The following is a 25,402-nucleotide window of genomic DNA, read 5'->3' as shown; positions in this document are numbered from 1 at the left end:
TGGTTACCACAAAACACTTCTAGGCTCTGTAGTACCCATGCAATGCAGAGAGGTCTTGGGAGACATCTCTGAGTCTGATGTAAAAGACTATCTGGAGCTTACCCTTCTTCACACATCAGCAGCTCAGGAGCACTCAAAATACAACTGTATTTAAGAAATTACTAGTAATAAAATACAGAACAAGACATTGAACATTGTTATGGTACAACCACATCTTGAATACTGGTTGAAGTTCGAATTCTGCAGCCTTCCTCCCCAAGTGGATACACTAAACCAGGAAAAATGACAGAGAGGGTAAAATGTTGCTTGAAGGCACAGAGCAGCTTCTGTAGAAGCAACAACTAAGTAGGTAAGATGCTTCCACTTGAAAAAAGACATCATTAAAGAGAAAACCTTAGGAGATATGAAGGAGAATACAAAAATTAGGGGATAAATGAACAAATGGAACTGGGCTGGCACATTCAAAAACATGTTTTTCTTCATACAAAATGTAGGTAAGCTCAGAATCCCCTTGCTAAGTCTAAGAACACTACAAACAGATGGTCTCAGGATACTGGGAAATGAAAACTCGTGAAGACTTACTACACAGAATCCAGCTGGACCGCAGGCAGTCCCTTAGCTGAAGGGAATTGCTGAAGACTGGAAGAGTATTCCAGAGAAGTGTTGTTATGCATACTCTTATACTCTTCTTGTACAGTTCTTATACTCTTCTCTAGATGCCTATGAGTGGCTTCTTACAGAGATAGATTACAAGGCTAGATGGACCTTTGGTCCAATCCAATACAAACCACTCTAGAAATGCCTTGGGATGCTTCTTGTTGGCTTACTAGGCAAGATGATGTCCAATTATCCCAAGCACTAAAAAAACCCAGAAAATGTTAGATCAGTAACATGGTAAGTTAAAAAAATCTGAAATAATCAAAATATGTGCCAGGGCATCCAAACCCCAAGAGCTGAATTTGTACTCACACAGAATACCGGGGTAGTATCATTTGTCAGTGTCTGAACAAGTTGCAGAAAGACATAAGCATAAATGCTTGCTCTGAAGTCCAGTACACTGATAGACAAACCACGTTCTTTCCTAGACCATAGACCCTGTCACAAATCCTTGTGTACCAGCAAAGGGTCTTGCTGCAGGTTGGTCAGCTGCTTCCCAAATCCATTGGAATTGTGCAAGACAGCCTCAGGAACAAACTAAGAGCAGGGTAAACTTCAGGCTCTCCTTTGGACACAAACTAGGCCTGATGTCACCACACCCAACCACACCCTGTGGCCTCCCTGGAGCATCCCTAGTGCCTTCAGGAAGTGGCTTTTCATGTTCACAAACCTAGGCTTTAGGAGAAAAGAGAAAGGGGAAGACAGCTCTTGAAGCAGTAGGTTGGCTATATTTGGATCCTATAGCTAGAAAAGCCCTGCAAGCCTGTGGCTCAGCAACTAAAATTCAATTCAGTCTAATGTTGAAGAAACATTTTCCAGATATCCTTTCAAGCCACTGTTTTCCCTACTCTGCCTACTCCAACTATCCCTTTTCTTCTCCCTCTCTCACACGGGAGACCAGAGGAGAGATGTCCCAAAATGGAAGTCTATTATCTCCTGTCCCAGCAACCCAACCTATTCCAAGTGAACAATGAAGTGGCAATGTCTAGAATACCTCCTGGCCAGACTGTGCTTGCATCCTTAAGCCCCTCCTCTGTCATAAACTTGAAAGAGAGACTGAGGTAATTACAGTGAACATAAAATTACACACTAACCTACTCTTCCACTATACACAGTTCTCAAAGCATTGAAGCAAGCTTGGCTTGTGAGAAACACCATCTGACTGTCATCATGGACAGGGAGGACTTCATTCATGAGCTCAGTGTCAAGTGGACACCGTGCAAACCAGGCAAACAGACTTAAAAGCTGCATTTGCAAGAATCACATATAAAATCTAGCCACGTCACAAGCATAACTTTCCACATGACCCAAGCTAGGCACCCTGAGAAAACTCCAAGTACATTACAAGTGTCTCGGGGACTGGAAGCAATCTGGTAAAATAAACTTTCAAGCTGAGAAAGGATTCAATTCTACTCCTATGAACTGTAAGAACAGAGAGAAAACCAGGTATATTTTCCTCATATTTAGTCTACCTCAGAAAACAAAAATATGTTTGAAATTAGTCTTGCAGAATTAACCAGTCATTGAAGTGACTGATAAAGGGCAACTCAATTGTCTAAACAAAGGGAAAGGGAGATGACCCAAGGGAAAATACCATCTCCATCACTTTAAGTGCACAACACACTACAAGTGCCGCAAGAAGAACGGTCGGGGAAGGCGACCGGCCTGGCTGAACGGGGAGCTTTTGCTGGGACTCAGGAAAAAAAGGAGAGTTTATCACTTGTGGAAGAAGGGGCAGGCAACTCAGGAAGAGTACAGGGATCGTGTTAGGTCGTGCAGAGAGGAAATTAGAAAGGCAAAAGCCCGGATAGAACTCAACCTGGCCACTGTCGTGAGAGACAAAAAAAAATGCTTTTCTAAGTATGTTAATGACAAAAGGAGAGCCAAGGAGAATCTCCATCCTCTATTGGATGCGGGGGGGAACGTTGCCACCAAGGACAAGGAAAAGGCTGAGGTACTCAACGCCTTCTTTGCCTCAGTCTTTAGTAGTCAGAGTGGTCATTCTCAGGGTACTCAGCCCCCTGAGCTGGAAGACAAGGACGACGAGCAGGATAAACCCCCCATAATTCAAGAGGATGAAGTTAATGACCTGCTACGCCACCTGGACGTTCACAAGTCTATGGGGCCAGATGGGATCCACCCGAGGGTACTGAGGGAGCTGGCGGAGGAGCTTGCCGAGCCGCTCTCCATCATTTACCAGCAGTCCTGGTTAACGGGGGAGGTCCCGGACAACTGGAGGCTCGCCAATGTGACTCCCATCTACAAGAAGGGCCGGAGGGAGGATCCGGGGAACTACAGGCCGGTCAGCCTGACCTCGGTGCCAGGGAAGATCATGGAGCGGTTTGTTTTGAGGGTGCTCACGAGCCATGTCCGGGACAACCAGGGGATCAGGCCCAGCCAGCACGGGTTCATGGAAGGCAGGTCCTGCTTGACCGACCTATGACCAGGTGACCCGCCTAGTGGATGAGGGAAAGGCAGTGGATGTGGTCTACTTGGACTTCAGTAAGGCCTTTGACACTGTCTCCCACAGCATTCTCCTAGAGAAACTGGCGGCTCACGGCCTAGACAGGTGCACTCTTCGCTGGGTAAAAAACTGGCTGGACGGCCGAGCCCAGAGAGTTGTGGTCAACGGAGTTAAATCCAGTTGGCGGCCGGTCACGAGTGGTGTTCCCCAGGGCTCAGTACTGGGGCCGGTCTTGTTCAATATCTTTATCAATGATCTGGACGAGGGGATCGAGTGCTCCCTCAGTAAGTTTGCAGATGACACCAAGTTGGGCGGGAATGTTGATCTGCTCGAGGGTAGGAAGGCTCTGCAGAGGGACCTGGACAGGCTGGATCGATGGGCCGAGGCCAATGTATGAGGTTCAACAAGGCCAAGTGCCGGGTCCTGCACTTCGGCCACACCAACCCCAGGCAACGCTACAAGCTTGGGGAAGAGTGGCTGGAAAGCTGCCCAGAGGAAAAGGACCTGGGGGTACTGGTTGACAGCCGGCTGAACATGAGCCGGCAGTGTGCTCAGGTGGCCAAGAAGGCCAACGGCATCCTGGCCTGTATCAGAAATAGTGTGGCCAGCAGGAGCAGGGAGGTGATCGTGCCCCTGTACTCGGCACTGGTGAGGCCGCACCTCGAATCCTGTGTTCAGTTTTGGGCCCCTCACGACAAGAAGGACATGGAGGTGCTGGAGCGTGTCCAGAGGAGGGCAACGAAGCTGGTGAAGGGCCTGGAGCTCAAGTCTGATGAGGAGCGGCTGAGGGAACTGGGGTTGTTCAGCCTGGAGAAGAGGAGGCTGAGGGGAGACCTCATTGCGCTCTACAACTACCTGAAAGGAGGTTGTAGCGAGGTGGGTGTTGGTCTCTTCTGCCAAGTAACAGCGATAGGACGAGAGGAAATGGCCTCAAGTTGCGCCAAGGGAGGTTTAGATTGAACATTAGGAGAAATTTCTTTACTGAAAGAGTGGTCAGGCCTTGGAACAGGCTGCCCAGGGACGTGGTTGAGTCACCATCCCTAGAGGTATTTAAAAGACGTGTAGGTGAGGCCCTTAGGGACATGGTGTAGTGGGCATGGTGTGTTGGGTTGACGGTTGGACATGATGATCTTAGAGGTCTTTTCCAACCTGTATGATTCTATGATTCTAAGGTACTTGTAAAATCTCTTAGCGCTATCAAAAGCCTAAAGAACTGGAATCAATTGGCACCGATTCTGATTAGCTGCCAAGTGAAGATACTTCTGACAAGGATACCTTAATCAAAATATAGAAATAAGCATCTTGCAGAACAGGAGATATGAACCAAATTCCCAGTTACCGCTGCTGCTCTCTTTGGGAGCTTGCTTTAAAAGCCAAGCAAGTGGAGTATTTGCTATCACCAAGACAAGAGAGACAACCTTGATGGTTGTAACACCATCTGCCATGCAAAATATATTATCTGAAATAAACGCCACGACTGCTGGCCTAAGGCTTTTAAGAGGGGAAATCAGTCCCAACAGGAACATCACAGTAGGACTGGGTGGTATTCATCTCGCTTAACTTTAGGGGTTTACGTCTGATCTAGTTACCATAGGGTCTTTTTATGGTTAACAAAGGCCTAGCTAACTGAGTCCATAGATTTTAGCGCACAGGTCGTCTGATCACATGCAGACATATCTTCTGGTATGAACTATGCATCAAGTTCAATAGGCTTTAGAGTGACTTACTCAAATAGAGTTGCTTACGCTATAGCTATTTCATATTTGGACAGTTATTTTAGGGGCAAAGTCCACAAAATATCTCTGATGGCTGACTTTAACAAGAAGGCCCAGCACAGAAAATGAAGATCGAGTGATATAACAAAGTTTACAGAGAAAACAAAAAATACGTCATCATACATCAACTAGCAAGTCAGAAAAAAAACCACAAGGGAGGGAAACACTTCATTCCTTCTATAACCACTTAGATGCAAATGAAGGGAGATGGGAGACTTACAGTAGGCCTGTACTGGCCCTGCTGGATTAAAAGCAATTTTATGGCCAACAACATTCATATTCAGGTGATGTACATACTGACATGTTCAGGAAAAATCTCTAACTCCCAAATCTTACCTACTAAAATAGTTACCAAAATTCAATCAGAAGCAAAAAAATAATTTTGCCACCACATATATTCATTTTAAAATGAAGTTTCAACTGCTAAACAGTATTTGATTAAAAAGCTCCCTAGTGGGAATAGAAATAATGGATTACATTTGGCTTCAGTAGCTAGTTTATTAGGCCAATTCTCTTTGATGCAGACTGAACAGCATTTTTTAAAAATGTAGTTGGTACAAGGTCTTTTTTCAGCACACTTACATTGTGGCTTCAAGTATTTTCAAGGCAACACTGCTTCCATATTCCCAAATTGCTCAGCGCCACCCTTTTCCTTCATTTCCAGTGAACCAGATCACTGGAAATCACTGGGTCAATTTTAATCTGTATCAGTTTCTCAATCCAAGTTTACCAAGCAGCTGCACATGTGCATGCTCACATAAGGAGAGGTACAATAGGACAGAAGCAGGCACAACCCATCGTTTCAGCCTCTAGATGTCTGAATTGCTCAAATCACAGTATATGAATCTTATATCTACAAATACATTTGTGTATATACTGGTTGGATTATCTGCTCTGACTAGCTGTACCAACAAGCTGAGGAATTTCCCTCTGACAAGCCTGTATCTTCTCATTGATCTGCAATGTTTCCAAAAGGCATTTTAAGATGCATCAATAGTATTATTCCCACTGCAAATATTGCCCATTCTAATTTAAAAAAAAAAATCTCATGCAGGACTTCCCTTACCTTTTATTGAACTCCTCAAGTTCCGCTCTCAGTTTTCCTATTTCAATCTGTAATCTAGCCCTCTCTTTGGCGGTTTCATCCAGAACTCTTCGAGCATCAGCCAGTTCAGACTCATAGAGACTCTTGATTCCACTCACCTAAGGGGAAAAAAGTATGCAGATATGAGAACATCCCAAAGACTAACTATCAAAGAACTGAAATACAGCACCAGGTTTCACGTAGCTTTCTTTGAAAAACGGGTGTATGATATGATTTCTGTTGTTCAAGAACATCCTATATCAAACATTTTCAATTAATATGCACCTACAATTAGATGTGATCTAGTCCCAAAGACAAGATTTAATTTTTATTCCCAGTGGGACATAACAAAACATACTATATTTGAAATGTGCAAGTCTTACAAAGATATAAACTGAAGCAGATCAGTATACCCTACAATCAGATCTTAAATTATTCGCCCTCATTTCCAATACTGCTGCTTTGGGAGATTTTTTTTAAACAGTAATATCACTTAAAGATAAATGGTGATAGACTTATTTTGTGGAATATAGGTCCAACGCCAAATTTGACTCTTGCACTATAAAGCTAAAAAGAATCTGAAACTAGACGAACTACAGAAAAGTGAACTGTTCAGAAATGAGCTTCCACTCCTGTTCTCTACCTCAGAGAATAAGGATCTACAGACTTCTCCCTGTCCCGACTCAATATATTATGTAATCAGCTATTCAGACTGCAGCAAGGCACGTCAAAGTCTTCCACACCTTTATTTTTTTTAGATTGCAAGATTACTTGAAAGGTATATCAGATAGCTAAAATATCAAGACCATATAAGATTGCTGCTATTGCTTCTGTGAAAGGATACCAGAACAACTATTACTAATGTAAATTCAGAAACAGAGCAATCAGGGAGTGAAAAGAGCCAAAAGCAGAATGTACCAACTTTAGGAAGAGAAATTTCATAACAAAGCATGAAATGTAGAAACAAGTAAGCAAACTGTGCTATTCCTAGGAGTGCCTATTTCAACATCAGAGTGGCACCAACGACAGACTCAACCATCTGGTCTTCAAAAAGACTGATTAAAAGCAGTCAGGATATAATTAAGTTCCTGATAGACTATATTCTCATAAAACTTCTGAAATTAACTAAAATATGACAGTATGAAGGCTGAGAAGCCTTAGTTTACAAGCACACCACATACTAGAAATGACTTGGCTGTCTATCCATGCAATCTTACTTCTTTTCTTTAAAGAATTAATTCTTTCAAGTTTTATTCAACTAAAGCTTTGGGTTGGGTGTGATACTTACAACAGGCAGTAAATAATTTATGCTTTTGAGGCATTACAGACAATACAGAGCATAACAACACCAAAACAACAATATTCTGAACAGAGAATAAACACTTCATGCAATTCCTGTAGAGAGAATATAGCTAGATGTTCGTAAAAATTGCATGGTGAAAGCCATTTCAGAACCTATTGGTAAAAAGAGTACCAGAAACTGTGCTTCTTAATTAGAAAGGACTGATTCATTCACTGCATAACCAGTTGTGGTAGCTTACTATGTATTTTTCTCCTGCAGCACGTTATCCTCTTCTCTGCTCTTATTCCAGTAACAAACATGAGAATGAAATACACAGGTCCAATTCACAGTCCAAAGTGTTAGTCAAAAAGCCACTTTCACTTGAATTTTAAGCTAATGCACTGAGCAGACAGAAATAACTGAGACATCAGGACACATTGCAGCTTCCAGCACAGGGAGGCAGCAGACAGCTGGGAGCAGCAACACCTTCAATCACTGCAAAAAAAAAAAAAACAACCCACAAACACCCTCACCAGAACTCTAACAACAGGATGCAAAGAGAATATGGATTCATGATAACATTGATAAAAGTTTTCGATGATCAAACTGAACTGGAGTACAGTTCAAGATGGTCTTTCTAGATCACAAAAAATAACATCTTGTTTATTTTCAGCACTGGTCAAGCGGAGAAGAAAGAACCAAACATAGCAGTAGACTCAAAGGAAAGTAAGTAGAGCCAGCTTAGCTGAACTAGCCTAGTATTACGTGCTTGACAACACTTCTAGCCCAAGACAGTTATTCATTGAAAGCACCCTTCTCCCCCAGCACTGAGAGAAATTCTGGAAAGTATTTCTGTTCCCTGAAACTGTCACCCCTCAAACTCTGTTCTGGTGGAAGGAACTTAACTTAGAGTCTACTGACTCTGAAAATCTCCAGAGGAGTATGGACCCAAAAGTGCCTCTGTTTAGTGTACACCTGATTTTGCTTCGTTTTGACTCTACAGACACTCTTTCGCCCACTCCCTTTTTTAAACCACTTTACATTTGCTACTCAGTTTGGTCTCTAGTACAGTGATACTTCCAGACATTCTTAAAAAGGTACTGTTAAACCAAAGCAGGACCTCCTAGGATAAGCCTCACATGCCCCTTCTGGACAAAAAAAAAGTCAATAGGAACAACAGCCAGTATTCACAGCAACAAGAGAAGGAAGTTGAATAAATGCATCTGGCAACTGTGAAGCCCATTTCTGGTTCTTTGTCTCATCACACTTCTGAGCAGAGTGCCACCAGATAGTGTCTGCCTGTCCTTGAACATTCCCAAAGAATACTGGATGCAAGAGATAAACTGACAACATCTTCCATTTTTTGTCATCTTCTATCAGTAGAATCTATCAATTCAAATTGCTTCCTTCATTTGTTCTTTCTCATCATTTTGCTTGGGTTACCACAACCCATTGTCTCCTGCTCCCCACATTTGAGAAAAATACAAATTCATCCTTGAAGCCTATGCCAATCCTTCCAGTGTAAGCTAGTAAGAAGAACAGCTGGTACCAAATGCTAAGGGGAAAAAGTATAGAGAACGAGGCAAACATGCAATGATTCTTCACTTACATATAGTCCCAACTTCTAAAAATTTAAAAAAAAAAATCTGAGCCAAAAATTGCTTCCAGGCACCAAAAACCAATAGTCACCAAATACTGTTAATTTGTTAATCCTTTTGCAAATCTCTTCAGCTTTTGCTTTCCACAACATCAAAAAGCATTATACAAGCCCAACTGGTGGATTAAGGCCTACTGCTTGATAATTTCATTTCATGCCTTTAGTTTTTGTGTTGTGAGAAACGCTGAATATTTGCTTCCTAGATAAATCTCTTTGTTTGGACTCATGACTTGGAGACCTCAGGTTTCTTCTCATCTCTTTTCCAGATTTGCTCCTGATCATAAATTATTCTGCTGCTCTGCTCATCTTTGTCACCTTTTCCTCACACACTTTTTCCAGGCTCTAGATGTTTTAAAATAGGCTAAGAGAACTGCAAGCAGCACTCAGAATACAGAAACAACATTGATTTACACAGTGATTATTGACCTCCAGCTACAAAGGAAAACGGGGACATTACAGGAGATCAGAGAGGCAGAAAATGCAGTAATTCTAACAGGTTTCAATTAGCCCAAGCTATAATCCAGGAGGTGATACCTGAGCTATATTTTCATATGCTAGTAGCGAGTGCCAGAGAGTGGTTAATCCAGGAAGCCACAAGAGAGAAGGCAATTCTTCACCTGGTTCTCAGCAGCACACAGGAGCACATTTGCCAAGACACTGTCAAGAATCTCAGTTGACTTGGTTTCAGCATCCTTGCAGAAGCAAGAGAAGCAAAAAAAAAAAATCTCTATAACTGTTGCAGTTTTTTCAACATGGCAACTAGGGAACACTGAGATATTTGTTAAAACAAGTAAAAAAAGCAGTTAATAAAATATTTTATATGTCGTCTTCATACAACATCTTGCTTTCTAGAAATATTTAAGATGATCAAAATAAAGAGGATATAAGACATAGTAAAGCATTTTCAAAAAGCTGAGGTCATGTACAGACAAGAAAAATAAAATTGATCATGACTTCTGATAATCACAATACAACATGGCAAGCCAAAAAATGAAGTTTGAAAAACAACTCATGAATGGTGTAGAAAGTAATTACTGTTGCTCTGCTCATGAAAAAGGCATACATGACAGTCTATGGCCCCAAGTCAATCAGTTTATGTAGAAGAACCACCTAAAAAAATGCAGTGAAAACATACCTTTTGGTGTTTTTTTTTTTTTACTTATATTTGCACTAGAGGAATCTTTAAGAGATTTCTGCACTTAAGCATCAGTTGAATGTATCATAGAACAGATCAACAGAACAAGTAATAACAAACCACCATGTTTAGAAAGTATTAATGGCTTTCTAAAGTCCACTTTTTGAACTAAATCAATCAGTATGTTATTTAAGCTCTCATTTAGACTTCACTTTGTACTGGAGAATTAGAAGATGGCTCATGCCATACAAGTTTCTAAAATAGGAACTACCTATCACTAAACTCTGAAGTCCATGGCAGTACAGGAGACATTAACCTGAAGAACAGAATCACAGGGCACACGAGTAAGAGTCATACTGAGGAAGAATCAATATGACTTGTGCAAAATAAAAGTTTCACAACCTACTGGACTTCCTCAGTCAACCAGGGAGCAGGTATTCACAACAGATTCGGTAAGCAGAAAAAGAAGAGAAGTAGTGGGTACATGTATAAGCACAACAAAGTGGAGAAAAAACAGTCATACAGTATGGCTTTTTTAAAGGGAAGCAGTGGACAAGGGAACAAGCACATGAACAAGGGTTTGAAAAGTCAACAAGCATTCAGAAAGGGGAAATTGAGCTAAGCCAGTCTGCCTGGACTCCCAAAAGGCTTGAACAACATCCCCCACCAAAGGCTCCTACAGAGGCCACACAGACTCCAAGCAGGCATGGAGAAGAAAAAAGACACAAAGACATCACTGTCCAGGAGTTTAGGTGAGGTTGACTGGCCTGTAGTTCCCAGGATCTTCCTTCTTGCCCCTCCTGAAGATGGGCATGACATTAGCTTTCTTCCAGTCTTCAGGAACCTCTTCTAATCATCATGATCTTTCAAAGATAACTGAGAGTAGCCTCACAAGGATGTCAACCAGTTCCCTCAGCACTGATGGGTGCAACCCATCAGGTCCCATGGACTTATGTCCAGTTTGTTTAGATGTTCCCTATCCTCATCCTCCTCTACCAAGACTGTGTCTTCCTTATGCCAGACTTTCCCTCTGGTCTCAGGGGCCTGAGATTCCTGAAGGCTGGTCTGACCACAAGAAGGCATTGAGTACATCAGCCTTCCTTTTGTCTGAGTTTAGTCAGGACCTCCTTGCTCATCCATACAGGTCTCCTGCCATCTTTGCCCCATTTCCTAATTGTTGGGATGGACCAGTCTTGAGCTTGGAGGAGGTTATCCTTGAATATCAACCCAGCTCTCATGGACCCCTTTTGTCTCCAGGGCTGTAACCCATGGGATTCTTCCAAGCAGAGCCCTGAAGAGGCTAAAGTCTACTCTTCTGATAGCCAGGGTTGTGGTCCTGCTTTTTGCTCTGCTCCATCCTCTAAAGATCCCAAACTGCCTTATGGTCACTGCCCTGACCTTAACATCCCTGACGAGTTCTTCCTTATTTATTATTAGGTCCAGCAGAGCACGAAGACTAGGGCATGTGAGGCTTCTTCCAGTTGAATGAAGGAGGCCTCGTTTATCTCTTCTTCTTGATCAGTAGCAGACACATACCACAATGTCACCTATCTCGGTCTGCCCACTAATCCTGACCAACAAGCTCTCAGCTAGCTCATAACCTGTCCTTAGGCAGAGCTCCAGGCATTCCCACTGCTCTCCCACATAAAGGGCAACCCCCCCTCCTCACCTTCCTGAAAAGCCTGTATCCATCCGTCATAGCACTCTAGTCATGTGATCTATCGCTGATCCCAATGAGGTCATAGTTCTGTAACTGCCCACAGACTTCTCATTTCCCCTGTTTGTCCCCCATGCTGCACACTTTAGTGTTACAGGCATTACAGAGGCACCTAAGCATGATGATTCCCCAGGAAGGGCAGGAGAGCTTTCCCCACAAGGCTGTTCTGTAGGCATTTCCTTCTTGATGTGCTTGGGGTGTTTCCATTTCATCCTTTTTCTGTTGCTTTCTCTTCTGTAACCCCAGGCCTTTCGCTTGCTTACCCCATCCACCACTTCCTCACCTGATCTTACCTGAGAGGAATCTCTCCCTCCCCCATCATTCTCAGTTTAAAGTTCTTCTTAGCAGGCTGACCAGCCCTGTTGGCAAAAGATACATTTGCCCTACTTAGTCAGGTGGATCCTGTCTCTTTGAAGCAGTCATCAACCCTGAAAGACGGTTCCATGGTCGTAGAAACCAAAATCCTGTTGCCAACAGCAGTTGTGCAATCCAGTGTTGTTCTGCAGGATCTGCTCAGCCATCCTCAAACCCTTCCCCCTTCCCACACCACCTGACTCCCCATGCCGTTAACAATCATCCAGAGCCATGTAGCCATGTTTGATACTGGCAGGGGTGACCTGGAAAGTATCACTGGTGCCTACATGAAAGAGCAGCAGGGATAATAGTCATATGGCCAAGAGAGCCTCAGCAGCCTCTCCACAACGTCCAGAATGCAAGCCCCTGGGAAGCAGCAAAACTCCCCAGATGACAGGTAAGGCCAGCAAATGGATCCCTCCACTCTGAAAATGTAGCCCTCCCCATCTGAAGGCGATGGAAAAAATGAAGCTAAAACCTCAAAACGGAGTTCAGCAGGAACTAGAAGACAGGCTGCAGCCTGATCCATTACATGTCAATGTGCACCCAAACCTAACTCTTCCTGCACAGATGCCAAGATGGACACCCTACAAATTGCACTATGAATGTGCTTTCACTTTTTTCCTCTTTTGCTGGCGAAAGAGCCTGCAAGTTTGTAATTGGGCAACACAGGGGACAAGGAAATACAGCATGTGGAGAACAAGCAAATAGAGATGTTTCCATAGCACAGTCTGTAAGACAGGACTATAGCACAGTCTGTAAGACAGGACTGCTGGATGCTCTTTAACCTACCGACCTATGCAGGGAGCGCTCAACAAAGCTCACTTTGCAGCGGTTCAAGGATAGACACACGAACACGGACCCGCCCACAGCAATCACTGGAAAAGCTGGAAGACGTCACTCAATGAAGACACAGGGAACATGCCAAGAAGACCATGAACCTACCTGCTAGGCAAGAAGCATGTCCCATCCAGCTACAAGTGAGTCCAGACAAATTTGGCAATGAAACATTAATCTCATTAACGTGCATTAATGTGCAAAACATAAGTGATTCCCATCAGGTGTGGCTCAATATGTTCTTATTCATCCAGCTATGGATTGATGAAGGACTGCCAGTCAGCTATGGCTCAGACTCACTAAGAACATCAGTCAAGTTCTCAAGAACAATGAAGACATGTGTTGCATATCACCATCATCACCTCCCAGATGATGCCTATAGTGCCAGTAGACCATTTAACCCCATGTCTTGGAGGCTACAACTCTTGAGTGACCCACCATCCACAGCAGCATCTGAACATGTATTTTGCAGGTGGCAACTAGGCAAAACCCACATATCCTGGTCATGACAGTAGCTCTACACATGGTGCACATGAAGGGCACCGTAGCTGCAGCACTGGCCGATAAGTGGAGACCAGGTGAGGCTACAGTGAAAGTTCTGAAGGCTGTGACATACAAGATTGCAGCCACCTGCAATCATACCCACAGAGCTGGGAAGACATAGGTGAAGAGGGAACCCCCTGTAGATACTGCTTTTGTCACAAGGGCAATTGCTGGCAGTGGCTGAGGCTCTCAGGGATCTTCTCTTTTTTTCTCCCTACTTCTCCTTTCTGTGGGTGAGAACAGTGGGAATGTCCTCAGAACAGTGTAGTAACATCTCCCATGCCCATCAAAACATCTCTTCTGGAAGGCTGCAATCATAAGCACTGCAGGAGAGGGCAGTGAGTTAGTAGAAAGGGAACTGAGGAGAACTCTAGGACACTCTTCCTCTTAGCCCTTCCAGTATTCCCCCATCCCAGCCTCACAAATTAGGTTATTGTAACAGTGTCCCCAACACAGTGAAAATAGCATCAGTCATATTCTAGGGAGGTAGCAAAACAAGGGGATGAGCTAACTTTCTCTTCTGTCATAGGCTAAGCTACACAAGCGGATTCACGCAAGACAGCAAACAGAGAAAGAATGAGGACAATTACAGGTTCCCCCAGCTACACAGGCAAAATATGTTTTTGTATTCATCTGAGGGCTTACTGTATACATTTTTATTTCTCTAGAGGCCTACTGCATACAAGTAAAGGTAGAACAGCATTGGACAGGGTTCGGGAAAGCAGGAAAAAGGGCTATAATTAGTAGAGGACTAGAGATGAATCTCAACTTCTGCTAAGTTCCTTTTCTCTACTGTTAAGAGGTGGCAGCCCTGTGTTCCTCAAAAAGAGCAACAGGAGTTATTTTGTTCCAAGGCTATGATGCAGTTCTGGTCTGTAAAACTAAGGAGATTGCCTGACAAAGGAGAAAGAGGCTGCTTTCTTCTATCTTCTGCAGACTGGTGATTAAAACAACGAGGAGAAAGAACATCCTGATCAGCTGATGATTAAAGAGTCTCTAGCAGAACAGTGACTATGGTCCCTGCCTGAACAGCATCAGCAGAACTTCTCTCATCTAGAAGATATTCCCCTAAACCAGAGCTTTGAGAACAAGATCAGAAATGCCAACCGTTTGTTCCCATGCATGCAGGGGTGGGGGGAGAGGATGTTAATAATGGTCTCACCCCTTTCTCAGATGTGGTCACTGTGGGATACTGGAGCGACAAGCAAAGGACAAACATCTCTCTCATCATACCATGCCCTTGTCTACTGCTTGTCACAGCAATCCTCAACCTCTCATTTGCCTTGGATTATGGACCTATCACCTGCTCTCAAGGCAGAAGTTTCAAGTGTTAATGTAGAGCCCACTGGTGAGCAGTCACTCCTGCTTGCCATCCCACAACATGCATCATTCCATCTACCACAGTGGCAGATGATGTTCCTTGCCACTACCAGAGATAAGCCAAAAATATTACAATATTCAGACAGCTAAAAAACTGCAAACAAACAAAACAACCACCAGAGTCAAATTTACACACAGTTGAGGATAACCAAGGGGAGTTTTCATCTTGAACACCTTGGGAAAAGAAAGTAGTCTGTTTTAAGCATATAGAGCTAATATAAAGATATAATGATGTAGCCAGAACAGTATGCCAATATCACTGGACTACACTTAACCATGCTTCTACACAGAAGTTAGAGTTGCTTTGGGGTTTGTTTGGTTTTTTGGGGCTTTTTTTGTGTGGTTTGGAGGGTTTATTTTTTAATTAATATCTTATTTCATGCTAAGTCTAATCATTTTATGAACACAAATTCTAACTATAACAAGAAAACGGAATTGTCAGCAGAAAATCCAGTTTACTAGATTGGTCCTGAAAGTGAAGGGACAAGATTCTCCCATTCCAATAATCCAATATCTGACAGCCATCTGAAATTTTACTGCTCCCACAATCCTAAACCGCTGTCCACTACCCTGCATCAAAACAGTAAGACTACAAAGTCTCCTTTTCTGGACACATGTAAAGAATAAGCAAGCTGTCCTAATGGGATGGGGGAAGGATTTAACAAATGTGGTCCAGAGACCACCTAAAGTATCTTACATTGTCTCTGATGTGTCAAAGAAGAGCTTGAGGAATCCTGACAAAGTTTGTTAAAATACGTCTAAGAATTAGGACTTTTTTTGAAGTCTGAAAGAAAAGTGAAGAAGGAGAGCTCAAGGACAAAGTAAGCATAATATTTATACCAAAATCCTCAAGTTTATTTTCCGATTACTGCATCGGAGTATTTTTCCAGAATTGATAACACACAGAACTACTATTAGGAGTTGGCCTATGTTCATATTAAAAATCTAATTGAGATTATATCTATGTTTTCTGCTTGTCCTGTTCTTATTCTTGTTACACATGTGCTGTCAATAGAATTACATTCTGCCTCCTACATTTAAAATGCATACTCCTCCTAGCCTCCAGCGATCTACAACTTAGAAGCTCCCTGAACCAGGCATGGTTACTTTGACCTGTCTGGAATCATGCTATAAACAAGTGATGTAGCCATGTTTTCTGTTTAGAAATATCTAGTTACTTTGAAAACACGGACGTTATAACATATCATTAAGTGGTACAAAGGGACTTTAAAGGTACTTCAATCCTGAGTGTACGCTAATTGCAGGTAGGCCAACCACTCCCAAAACAAGACACTATCATATCTGGTCTGCTTAAACAAAATTAATTCAAACCCTCCTCCCACCACCCCTAGCATCATCAAACCAGACCCTTAAGGAGGGCAGGGGGTGGGGAAGCCCACACAGTGGCATAGCAATCCATTGCATCACACAAGTTACAGTAAAGGCTGTAACACAGGCTTTCCGTAGAAGTTTAACTTCATCTCGGAGGTGGGACACCCTACCTTGCAGAATGCCTCCAAGAGATGGAGTAGAGGGGGTTTGGGCTGGTACAGGATGGGTGGGACTGTCTCCAGCTGTAGTCACTGACTACATCCTTCCTCCATATGGGAAGGAGAGTCCTGGGGGAAAGCAGATACAACGGAAGAGGGAAAAGCAAAACATGGCTGAGGAAGAAAGATCAGCCAGTTTTGCCTCCAGGATCACAGGAAGTGGATCAGAGTAGTTCACACTACAAGGATTTGATTCCTAGCATTTGTGGAGACTAAGAAAGATTTTCTCCTGTGAGAGGCAAAGTTAGTCTAAACCCTTTCAAATTTTTCATCTCATCACATCAGCCATCAGCATAGGGACAGTAAAGAAAAAGTAACATTCAGGTTGCTACAATTCACAGGACGCACGTGCTCGGCATGGGGTCCAGTACACTAAGAAGGCTCAGCCTGCACGGGGAACAGACTACAAACTACAGCAAAGAACCAGCCCACAGCAGATGAGACCTACACGAAGACCCGGAGGACCCCGAGAACGGCATTCTGGGCTGCAAGCCCTACCCAGCCGAAGTGTGAAGGGTAGCGTGCAACTTCAACCGCCACCCTACCGCCAGAGGAGCACCGCGCCCGCCCCGCCGCCCAGAGCCGCTTCCCAGCACGGCCGGCCGCCGCCAGCCGCGCCGGCCCGCTCCCGCCACGGGCGTCGTTCCACGTGCCGAATTTTTACTCAGCGACGATCCCGGCCTGAGCCACCTTTAAGGTGTCACCAGCAGCCTCTTTGCCCAACATCGCGGCCAGAGAGCCCCTGATAGCCCCCGAGGGGCCACACAGACACAGGCAGGCACTGGATCTCCACACACACACCCCCGCCCGAAGCTGCCCTCGGCCCCCACATCTCTCGCTCTCAGCCCCGAGCCTAACGGCTGGGCACTGACAGAACCCACTGCTACGGGGCGACCCTCGCCCCGAGGCCAGAGCCAGGCGGGAACGGCGGGGCAGGCCGCGCATGGCGCCATCGAGCCCGGGGCCGCGCGGAGCCGCCACAGCGCGCCCCGCGCCGGGCAGGCAGGCGGAGGCGCCGCGCGGGAACAGGTCGGCCGAGACCCTGGGCCGCGCCCCCTCCTCCCCCGGGAAGGAGTGGGGGAAACGCCTCCAACGGGCCGCCGGTGCTCGCCCTCCCGCCCCGGAGACCCGGGTAAGGGCCAGCAGGCCGCCCCGGGCCGTACCTCCCGGGTGGTGACCTCCTCCTTCTCGGAGATCTTCAGCAGCAGCCGGTCATTCTCCAGCTCCAGCGCCCGCACACGGTCGATGTAAACAGCCAGGCGGTCATTGAGCTGCCGGAGCTCCTCCTTCTCCTGCAGGCGGGAGATGCGAGTCGGTGACAGCGGAGTCCCGCCGGGAGTGCCGCGGCTCGGGGTGCCTGACATGGCGCTCAATTCGCGGGCAGGCGGGCAGCGAGCTCATTCAATCCAGCCGCACCGGGGGAGGAGGGAGCGATAAAATGGCGGACATCGCCTCCCCCGCCGCCGCGCCGCCTGGGAAATGAAGTCTCGGCGCCAAGATGGCCGCGCCGCAGGGCGCGCTGGGAGGTGTAGTCCCGGCTGCCCTCCATTTTGTGGGCTGCCGGACGCCCGAGCCTGCTCCTCATCCAAAAGGGTAGCTTGTGTCGCGTATTAAAATTCAAAGTTAGACTGTCGTGAGTGTGAACAAAGCGCAGGAAGCGAGGGGCCAATCTTGAAGGCAAGATTTTTTTTTGTAATAAAACTGGGAGGGACCAGAGCTACCCACCAGGATTGTTCCTCACGCTCCTCAGCTCTCAGCAGCTGCTTGCAGTCCAGCTCACAGCCGGAGCAGACGCTCAGGTGCTGGTGGGTGCGGGTCACCCCATGGGTCCCCGCCCCACAGCGCGCTCCCTACCCTGCCCGGGCGTGAGGCTGTCCGTAAAGCCCCGCACTCGCCGAACCCACCCGAACTATTGATCACGCCCTGGGAGAGGGATGACGATTACAAGTGATACCGTGCTGCTCATGGTCGCACTTTTATTGAAACCTGCGTAGTATTTCTCTTACAAGATATATTTTCACATTAGTTATCTAAAACATTGTTATATAACCCTGGTTTGAGCTGTTTATGAATTTGCTGTGCTTTCTGTTAGCACTGAAGTTTTATAGGCCAGGGACCTGCTGTTCGCTTAAATTGGGAGTGGAGAGTCTCAGAAATACTATCAGCTATTTCCAAGGGTGAATTTTAGGAGTGCTGTTTTGTAGATTTTAGAAATGTCTTCCTAAGTTTTACTGAAAGGTTGCAATGCCTCCCACTCTCCGATCAGGCCCCTCAAGAAGGAAGCTGTCCTGAAATCCTTTTGCAGTCCCAGGGAATGCAGCCAAATTTTGTGCAAACTAAAATCCACTGGGAAGTTTTCCCTTCCTAAAGATTTGGAGTATTATTTTTCCTAAAACATATTTTTACTGAATATGCCCCAACTTCTGTCAGTTCTTGCGCATTAACCGGTATAAACTGGATTACTATTCCCATGAGCTAATTCCTCACGTCCCAAAACTTTGGAGGCTGAAGAGCCCTTACTGCCGTTGTGCCTTTCAGCTACCAGGGAACGCTGAGAAAAGGGAGATTTTCTGCCTGAGAAGTAGAAGAAACAGATTCAAAGTCTGTCGTCCATATACATGGACAACAAAGAAAAAAAGCAGCATGAGCATAATGCAAAGAAGCACTGTGCATGAAAGGGAGGGCAGATCTAGATAGAGAAACAGGAAAGAGAGCAAGAAAATACTGCACACCATATATGAAAAGAAACTTAGGGAGCCAGGCTGAACAAATAGGTGCGAATGGGTTTATCCTCAAAATAGAAGCTAGATGATCTTCATGTTAGAGGATCTGGGATCCTAATATCGAGTATACCTCAAACTGGAAAACCTCAGAATGAATCCAGGAATTCTGGACGCTCAATACCCTTGTCGGCAAATAGCTCTGTAAGTCCCTCTTGCAATCACTGCATATCTTTAGCAGCTGACCCATGTAAATAGTAGGTTTTCACCAGAATGCATGTTTAAAAATATGCATCCGATATGAAAAGAGTTGTCCTGGCTTCCTCTGTGGACAACGGAGTGCCCGTCCCACCTGGCTTGGGCATCATCTCTCCTAGGGCAGCATTGACTACTCTTTCACCTCTGTCTCCTACTGAGAGCTGAGGGCAGGGATTTCCACACAGAGTCTGTGAAGCCGGGGGTATCAGTCGGTTACCTGGAGGGAGTTTATGAATGATAGCTAAAATGAAAATAAGCCTATAGATCACTACACGTCCCCTTTCTGTAGGCATTTACACAACCGCCCTATTTGAAGGTCACTGTTATCAGATGTTTATCAGTGAGATCTGATAACATGATACACAACTCGGTGTGAAACTCAGCTTTCTCACTGAATTCAAGTTGGTCTTGAGCTGGAAAAGGCAGCAGAGAGAAAAGACTACAAATCCCAGAGTGCTGTGGCCCCTTTGCTCAGCAGGGAGGTCGGATCCTGCCCCATCTGTCTGCGAAGGGCACAGAGCTACATCAAGGACAGCCCAGGAGCCCCAGGAGCCGCCTCCTTCCTCATTGTTTTCATCCGCGTTTCTGGATTTGAAGTACAGTGCGTTTTTTGAATTTTGGCGCCTGTCTGCAAACTGTAAACCAACTGCTCCTGGATCGGCTCCAGCCCCCAGCCCCGTGCCTCTTGCCGGAGCTGCCTGTCTGCAATCTGTATCATTTCAAACATCGCTGCCTTCCCCCGAGCAAAGCAAAAAAACGCGTGTGAGCATCAAGCCATGCACTTAGAATGAACTTTTTCACTCTCAACATGCAGTTTCCAACACCAGCAAACTCGTGGAAGAGCAGTTTGGTTAGGTTAAGCCAGAAAAAAACATTTTAGGAATGCTGAAAGCCTCTGTATAAGCATTTTTGGGTTAGCTCATTTCTTCTTTTGTGATTTGACGTGATACTCTGCGCATCTGTCATATTTTGGAAATTCTTTTAAACCTTTTGCCTAATTTTGATTGATAATGTAATCCAGATGTAAATCCCCTTTGGTCATGAAGTTTAGCCCAAACTCCATTATTTTGTCTGTCAGACTTTTTAGATAATGGCTTAGAAACTTTGAATGTTTCAAAGGTTTGGTGTTTTTTTTCCTTCTAATGTTACCAGTTATTTTCATAGTGCTGATATCAAATGTGTTGCAGTAAAATCTTTTTTTTCTAAATATACTTCCTGAAATAAGCCCAAATAATAATACCTAGTATTTTCTACAGTTTTTAGGAAGTTCCTTTCTTTAGCAATAACCAGAACACTTGCACACTTTCAATCCTTGGCACTGGTCTCCCCTCCTTGTTAACTGAACATGTATGTTCACTTTTCCTATCTCTGCTAAAAAGAAGAGAACAGTTTGGGGGTGGGATGGGGAGAGGAAAGCATCAAGGGAGGAGGGGAGGTGCAAAAGCTGAGAGCCCACTAGACAACTGTGTTTTACAGGGAGTACAATGCATGCTTTAGTTGTGGAATTAGCATCTGTTCAAATACTGGTCCTCTTGGATCACCCTGATGACATAGGTTAGTACTGAACTAAGAGTGTTGTCATTCGTCTCAATATTTAGCAATTAGGTTTTAATTAAGGACCTTGACAGTTCAGTGCTACCCAAAATAATTTTATAATAAACTCACTCTCTGCTTTCAGAAGGTAGAATTGACTTGGTAGCCCAGGACACAATCATTTAGTGTTTAAAAAAGGGACAATCTAGGGATGTGTTAGCCTTACCTGACTGGGGTGGCAGAGGGCCATGGCAATCCCTGGGGGGCTGCGTTCCCTGGGCTTTTCAGACTGGGAACCTGTTTGGAGCACAACAGGGCTCCTGCCTCACCCACTCCCCCAGGGTTTACTCTTTGTGGAAAGCAGAGCACAGGAGAAGGCTGGTGCATGTGCAAATTTCACCCTGATATAAAGTCAGCAACTTGGAAGTGCCCTGGGCTCAGTATCGGAGCTCTAGCTCAAAGGTACTTGCAATATATCTGACTGTCTGGGTAGGATAAGAATAAATTTTTGGGATGTCAGATAACACAGACAGCAGTGATAAGCTCTGCCTAGCACTGGAGTGCTTCTCCCATCAGATAAATGAAGAGATTACTTACAGTACGTAATAAAGACAAAGGAAAACCTCGCATATCCTTTGATGCAGAGCATCTTCTCGATCGTTGACCAGTTTCCTGTACAGTTGTCTGTAACGAGTTTTCTGATGTCTGGGATTTCATAATGACTCTGACATTTTCACGAATCTGGGGACGCAGGATTTCCACTGCCGTTTCTTACCTCAACTGCTTTAGTTTCTCAGCAGCTGCTGCCATGCCCTCCGCTTTCTCATTCTATACTTCATTATTTGTATGTCTTTAATAGCAAGATTATTTCTGTCTTTTCTGTAGTCGCCTAACTTCCCCTCTCCCTCGTGTTCCTGATCTCACTCCGAATAGCCTGTCAATGTTTAATGGATGGTCTCAGATATTTTCATTAATTTTAGGAAGGGGCAAGGATTGAACATACGGCACAGAACATTTTCCTATCAGTCCAAATTCAATCCAGCTCAGCATTAGTGCTTAAAAAATTGCTAGCAATGACTGCAAGTGTGGAAGAAGCACTCATTTCAGACTTCTGCTCCAGAATTTCAGCTTTCATTGTATAAAATTGCTTCCAGCAGTGTCAGGACAGAAAGCACCAAAGCAAGTAGAGAAAATTAATAGTATGCCATGTGTCATGGATGAGATCTTCCTTATCTGCTATGAGAAAGTTTGCTAAGAGACATGTAAAAAAGAGCAAAGAGGAACACAGTGCACAGTTGTGGGATTAAAGCAAACAGACAGCAGCCTGTATATAGAACAAGGATTTTTTTCAAGACAAGACACTATGTTGTAATGTGTACAGGCCGAATTTATTTCTAATTCCGGACATAAAATGTTTGGCAGGAGCTTGGAACAATAATATTCTTCTGCTACAGCATTTACCTCCTTACTGAGGCAGAATTCAACCTGTATCACGCTGGGGGAAGCATTAATCAAACTGAGGAGGAGAGTTCAGGTCTGTGCTTGGGATTGTTTATTCCTTTGTGGCAGGAAGGCGAGCGACTTTCATTGTCAGGAGGGCCTAGGTGGCCCTTTCAGCTCTTGTACTGGAACCAGACCCTGCTCTCATGTGACCAGAAAGGAAAAGAGAAGTTCATTTAAAAACCCTCTCATATTTTTCCCCCTTCTCAACAGAAAAGTGGCAAAGGAAGAAGCTGGGGGGGGTCAATGCTCAGGGCTCCTCAACTTTCCACAATTCCACTTCGTCACTTTTCCACACAGTGATTTGCTTATAATACCATATGCTAAAAAGAGCCATGTCTGTAACACAAGAGCAATGGAGAGGCTTTCTACAGTACAACTCATTCAGCCTTTATCAGGCAAAGGAAGTGTTGTAGTGTGTGGTACACCACAGCCTTCAGTGTAGCATTAGCTACTGAGTCTTCCCCTCACTGGCTCCCCATAGCTGAGGAACTCTTCCAAAGTAATAGGAAGACAGACTTCTTGGCAATAAAATACTGTGAAAACACCACTGAAAACAGATGAGGTGGCCAGGTAGGAATAGTATCACCATTTCCTTCTAGACAGGCTGCCGGCAGCCCTGGAGCTTGTGCAGATGGAGCCATAGGCGTTCGTGTGCATAACTAGCTGCTATTTATATAGGCAAATAGCAAAATTAATCTAAGATCAAGGAAGGGATTATTCATATCACCTTTAATGAAATATTGGGCCAATAATTGCTAAAATTATGAGTTTTGACTTTCATATACAGAGCTGAATTTCATTTGAGTTATACTTTCAGGGATCCAAAGATAAAAGACTCCTATGCAGCCTGCCAGGGTAGCCCCAGGTTCTCAGCACTCTGGAGTTCAGGTGCCCTCATAACACTAATCTTTTAGCCATTTGGCAGTTTGGAGAGTGTAGTGGAGGAGGGTGGGGACTGGCTCTGAAATGCAGTTCCTCTGAGTTCACAAAGCTTGCTGTATCAGCCAAGAGCAATCCCAGCTCTGCTTTGAGAATCGCTTAAATCATTGCTACTCCAGTGGAGCTGTGGGAGGGGAGCATGCAGTGCTCACACCCCTGTGCTGTTATTATATAAAACCTGGCACTGATCTCAAATGCTAATGAAAACAAACCCAGTGTTTTTTTCAAAACAACCATTTGGCGCCTAATTTTCAAATCCGCAGACCAACTGCAGCTGGCTCAGTGCCCATCACCATAGAGCTATTTACATATTTTCCCCCAGCAGCTGCAGTAACCTGTTAATGTACCTCATGTCTGGCCAGGCTGGCTCAGCCTCTGTCATGGTCTCACTGGAGATGGGTTAAGATTTCAATTTTATTCTGTTAAACAAACAAACAAACCCCCAGTGTGTTAGGAGGTCAATTTTTAGCAAAGAAAGGTGAAAGCAGAAACCTTTGGCTCCGCTTTGAAAACTAATTAGCGCATCTTGCACTGTAACATGAGAAATGCTGGGTACATCTGGAAGTCCTGAGATTCCTTAAGACAGAGCCTTTGTCAAAGTTTACAGAGTAAATGTATGTGAGAGGGCAGAAGACAGGTCTATGGAGGTAAAGAGGTATGTGCATGGGATCAATCTCTCTTGTGCCTATTACATGATTAATAAAGGAGATGAAAGGAATCCTTTCTGCAATTCCAAAGTGTGCTCCACCCAAGATCTCAAAGTATTTTATAAAGGATAATTTATCAAGCTTTATAATGATCTTGCGACGAAATTAAGATGACCGTGAAGATTACTCAGTTAATGTCTGTATGTCTTGAGCTTCATGAAGTCGTTCGGCGGACCTGGCTTTCAGGTCCTATCAATGCATCCGTCTCATTGGAAAACATTTTTCCAGTTCACAGCTGGTGACAACAGTGAAGTGCCGAAGCACAGGCTCAGTTAACACTTGTGCTGGAGCATGTCCTTAACATGAGGGACAGCTCTGACTAACCACGAACCTACAACAGGAAGCCATTTGCTGTCTTGAGTTTGGTACCTGACTGTACAAAGCAGGAGACACCCCGCCCTATCCTGCTCTCCTGCAGCCTGTGCTGTGTACTGAATTTTGAAGGCCAGCACCGTCATGTCACTTCTTTCTCTACCGCCAGCATACTGTGGGTGGATGTGGGCGGGTAGGTGCAAGAATCAGATGTTTTGGGCAGCTGTGAGATTTGCTTGGATGGAGTAAATGAGCAGGAGCTACAGCAAATGAGGAGAAGCTTTAGGTTGATGGAGATATTTGCAGGCTACTTCAACACTGCTAAACTCCATTTCTGGGTATGAGAATATCATAGCTTTGTAGGATTTAATTTGTTTTGCAGTGTCTGCAGAAATCTTGCATGTAAAAGGAAAATCAGCTTCAGCTTGGCCCTGTGTGGTGCGGTGTGGACAGAGTGGCACGCAGTTTTGCTTACTGGAAAGATTGGGGCCATTACACAGTGGGGGCTGGAGAGATGTCATTGCTCAGTGGGTAATCCGCCCAAGTGCAGGAATTTCAAAGCTGGGCCTGCTCTGACTGGACCTCTGAGCTCCCTCAAGTGCAAAAGATTATATATAACTCCATGGAATCTAGACAAATAACTGGTGAGTTCTAAGTATTGAGCTTCCCAACCTGCAGAGAACTAATAAATGACATGAATTCACTAGCTGACAGTTCTTCAAAGTGCTGACAGTGCACCAAAGAGACCAGGCCGGTTCTCCCTCAGTACATCAGGAAAGATTGCCTCAGTTTACCAGCATGGTGTCCACCTCTGTCACTCTCAGTAGTGTGGACAGGTGCTCTGAAGGGGTCTGTGATACTGCCATTATAAATGATTCAGGGCTTCATCAGTCTCTGAGGATTTACTCACACTGTTAACGGAGATGCTAGCCCCAGGCATAATACCCCTGCCGCAGTGTACTCAGACCGGTGCAGATGTGTGCAACCCCCGTGGC

General features: G+C 44.7%; 1 protein-coding gene across 2 annotated transcripts in view; it reads right to left on the bottom strand.

Moving 5' to 3' along the window:
* LMNB2 (lamin B2) overlaps nucleotides 1-17,909 on the bottom strand; it is a 44,102-nt gene extending 26,193 nt beyond the window's left edge. The window contains exons 1-2 of one of the 2 annotated variants that reach the window (XM_075175770.1): nucleotides 17,599-17,909; nucleotides 5,963-6,099 (exon numbers count right to left, since the gene is read on the bottom strand). In XM_075175770.1, the coding sequence (XP_075031871.1) occupies nucleotides 5,963-6,099; nucleotides 17,599-17,799 (338 nt within the window). In that variant the 5' untranslated portion in view covers nucleotides 17,800-17,909. Of the gene's footprint in view, nucleotides 1-5,962; nucleotides 6,100-16,387; nucleotides 16,493-17,598 lie in introns of those variants that run through there. The other variant, XM_075175771.1, reaches the window with a different exon arrangement.
* Between the last annotated feature and the right edge of the window lie 7,493 nt (nucleotides 17,910-25,402).

The sequence above is a fragment of the Calonectris borealis genome, chromosome 28 (assembly GCF_964195595.1).
Source record: "Calonectris borealis chromosome 28, bCalBor7.hap1.2, whole genome shotgun sequence".
Classification (NCBI taxonomy): Eukaryota; Metazoa; Chordata; class Aves; order Procellariiformes; family Procellariidae; genus Calonectris; species Calonectris borealis.
This window is presented reverse-complemented; position numbering and strand designations above follow the sequence as displayed.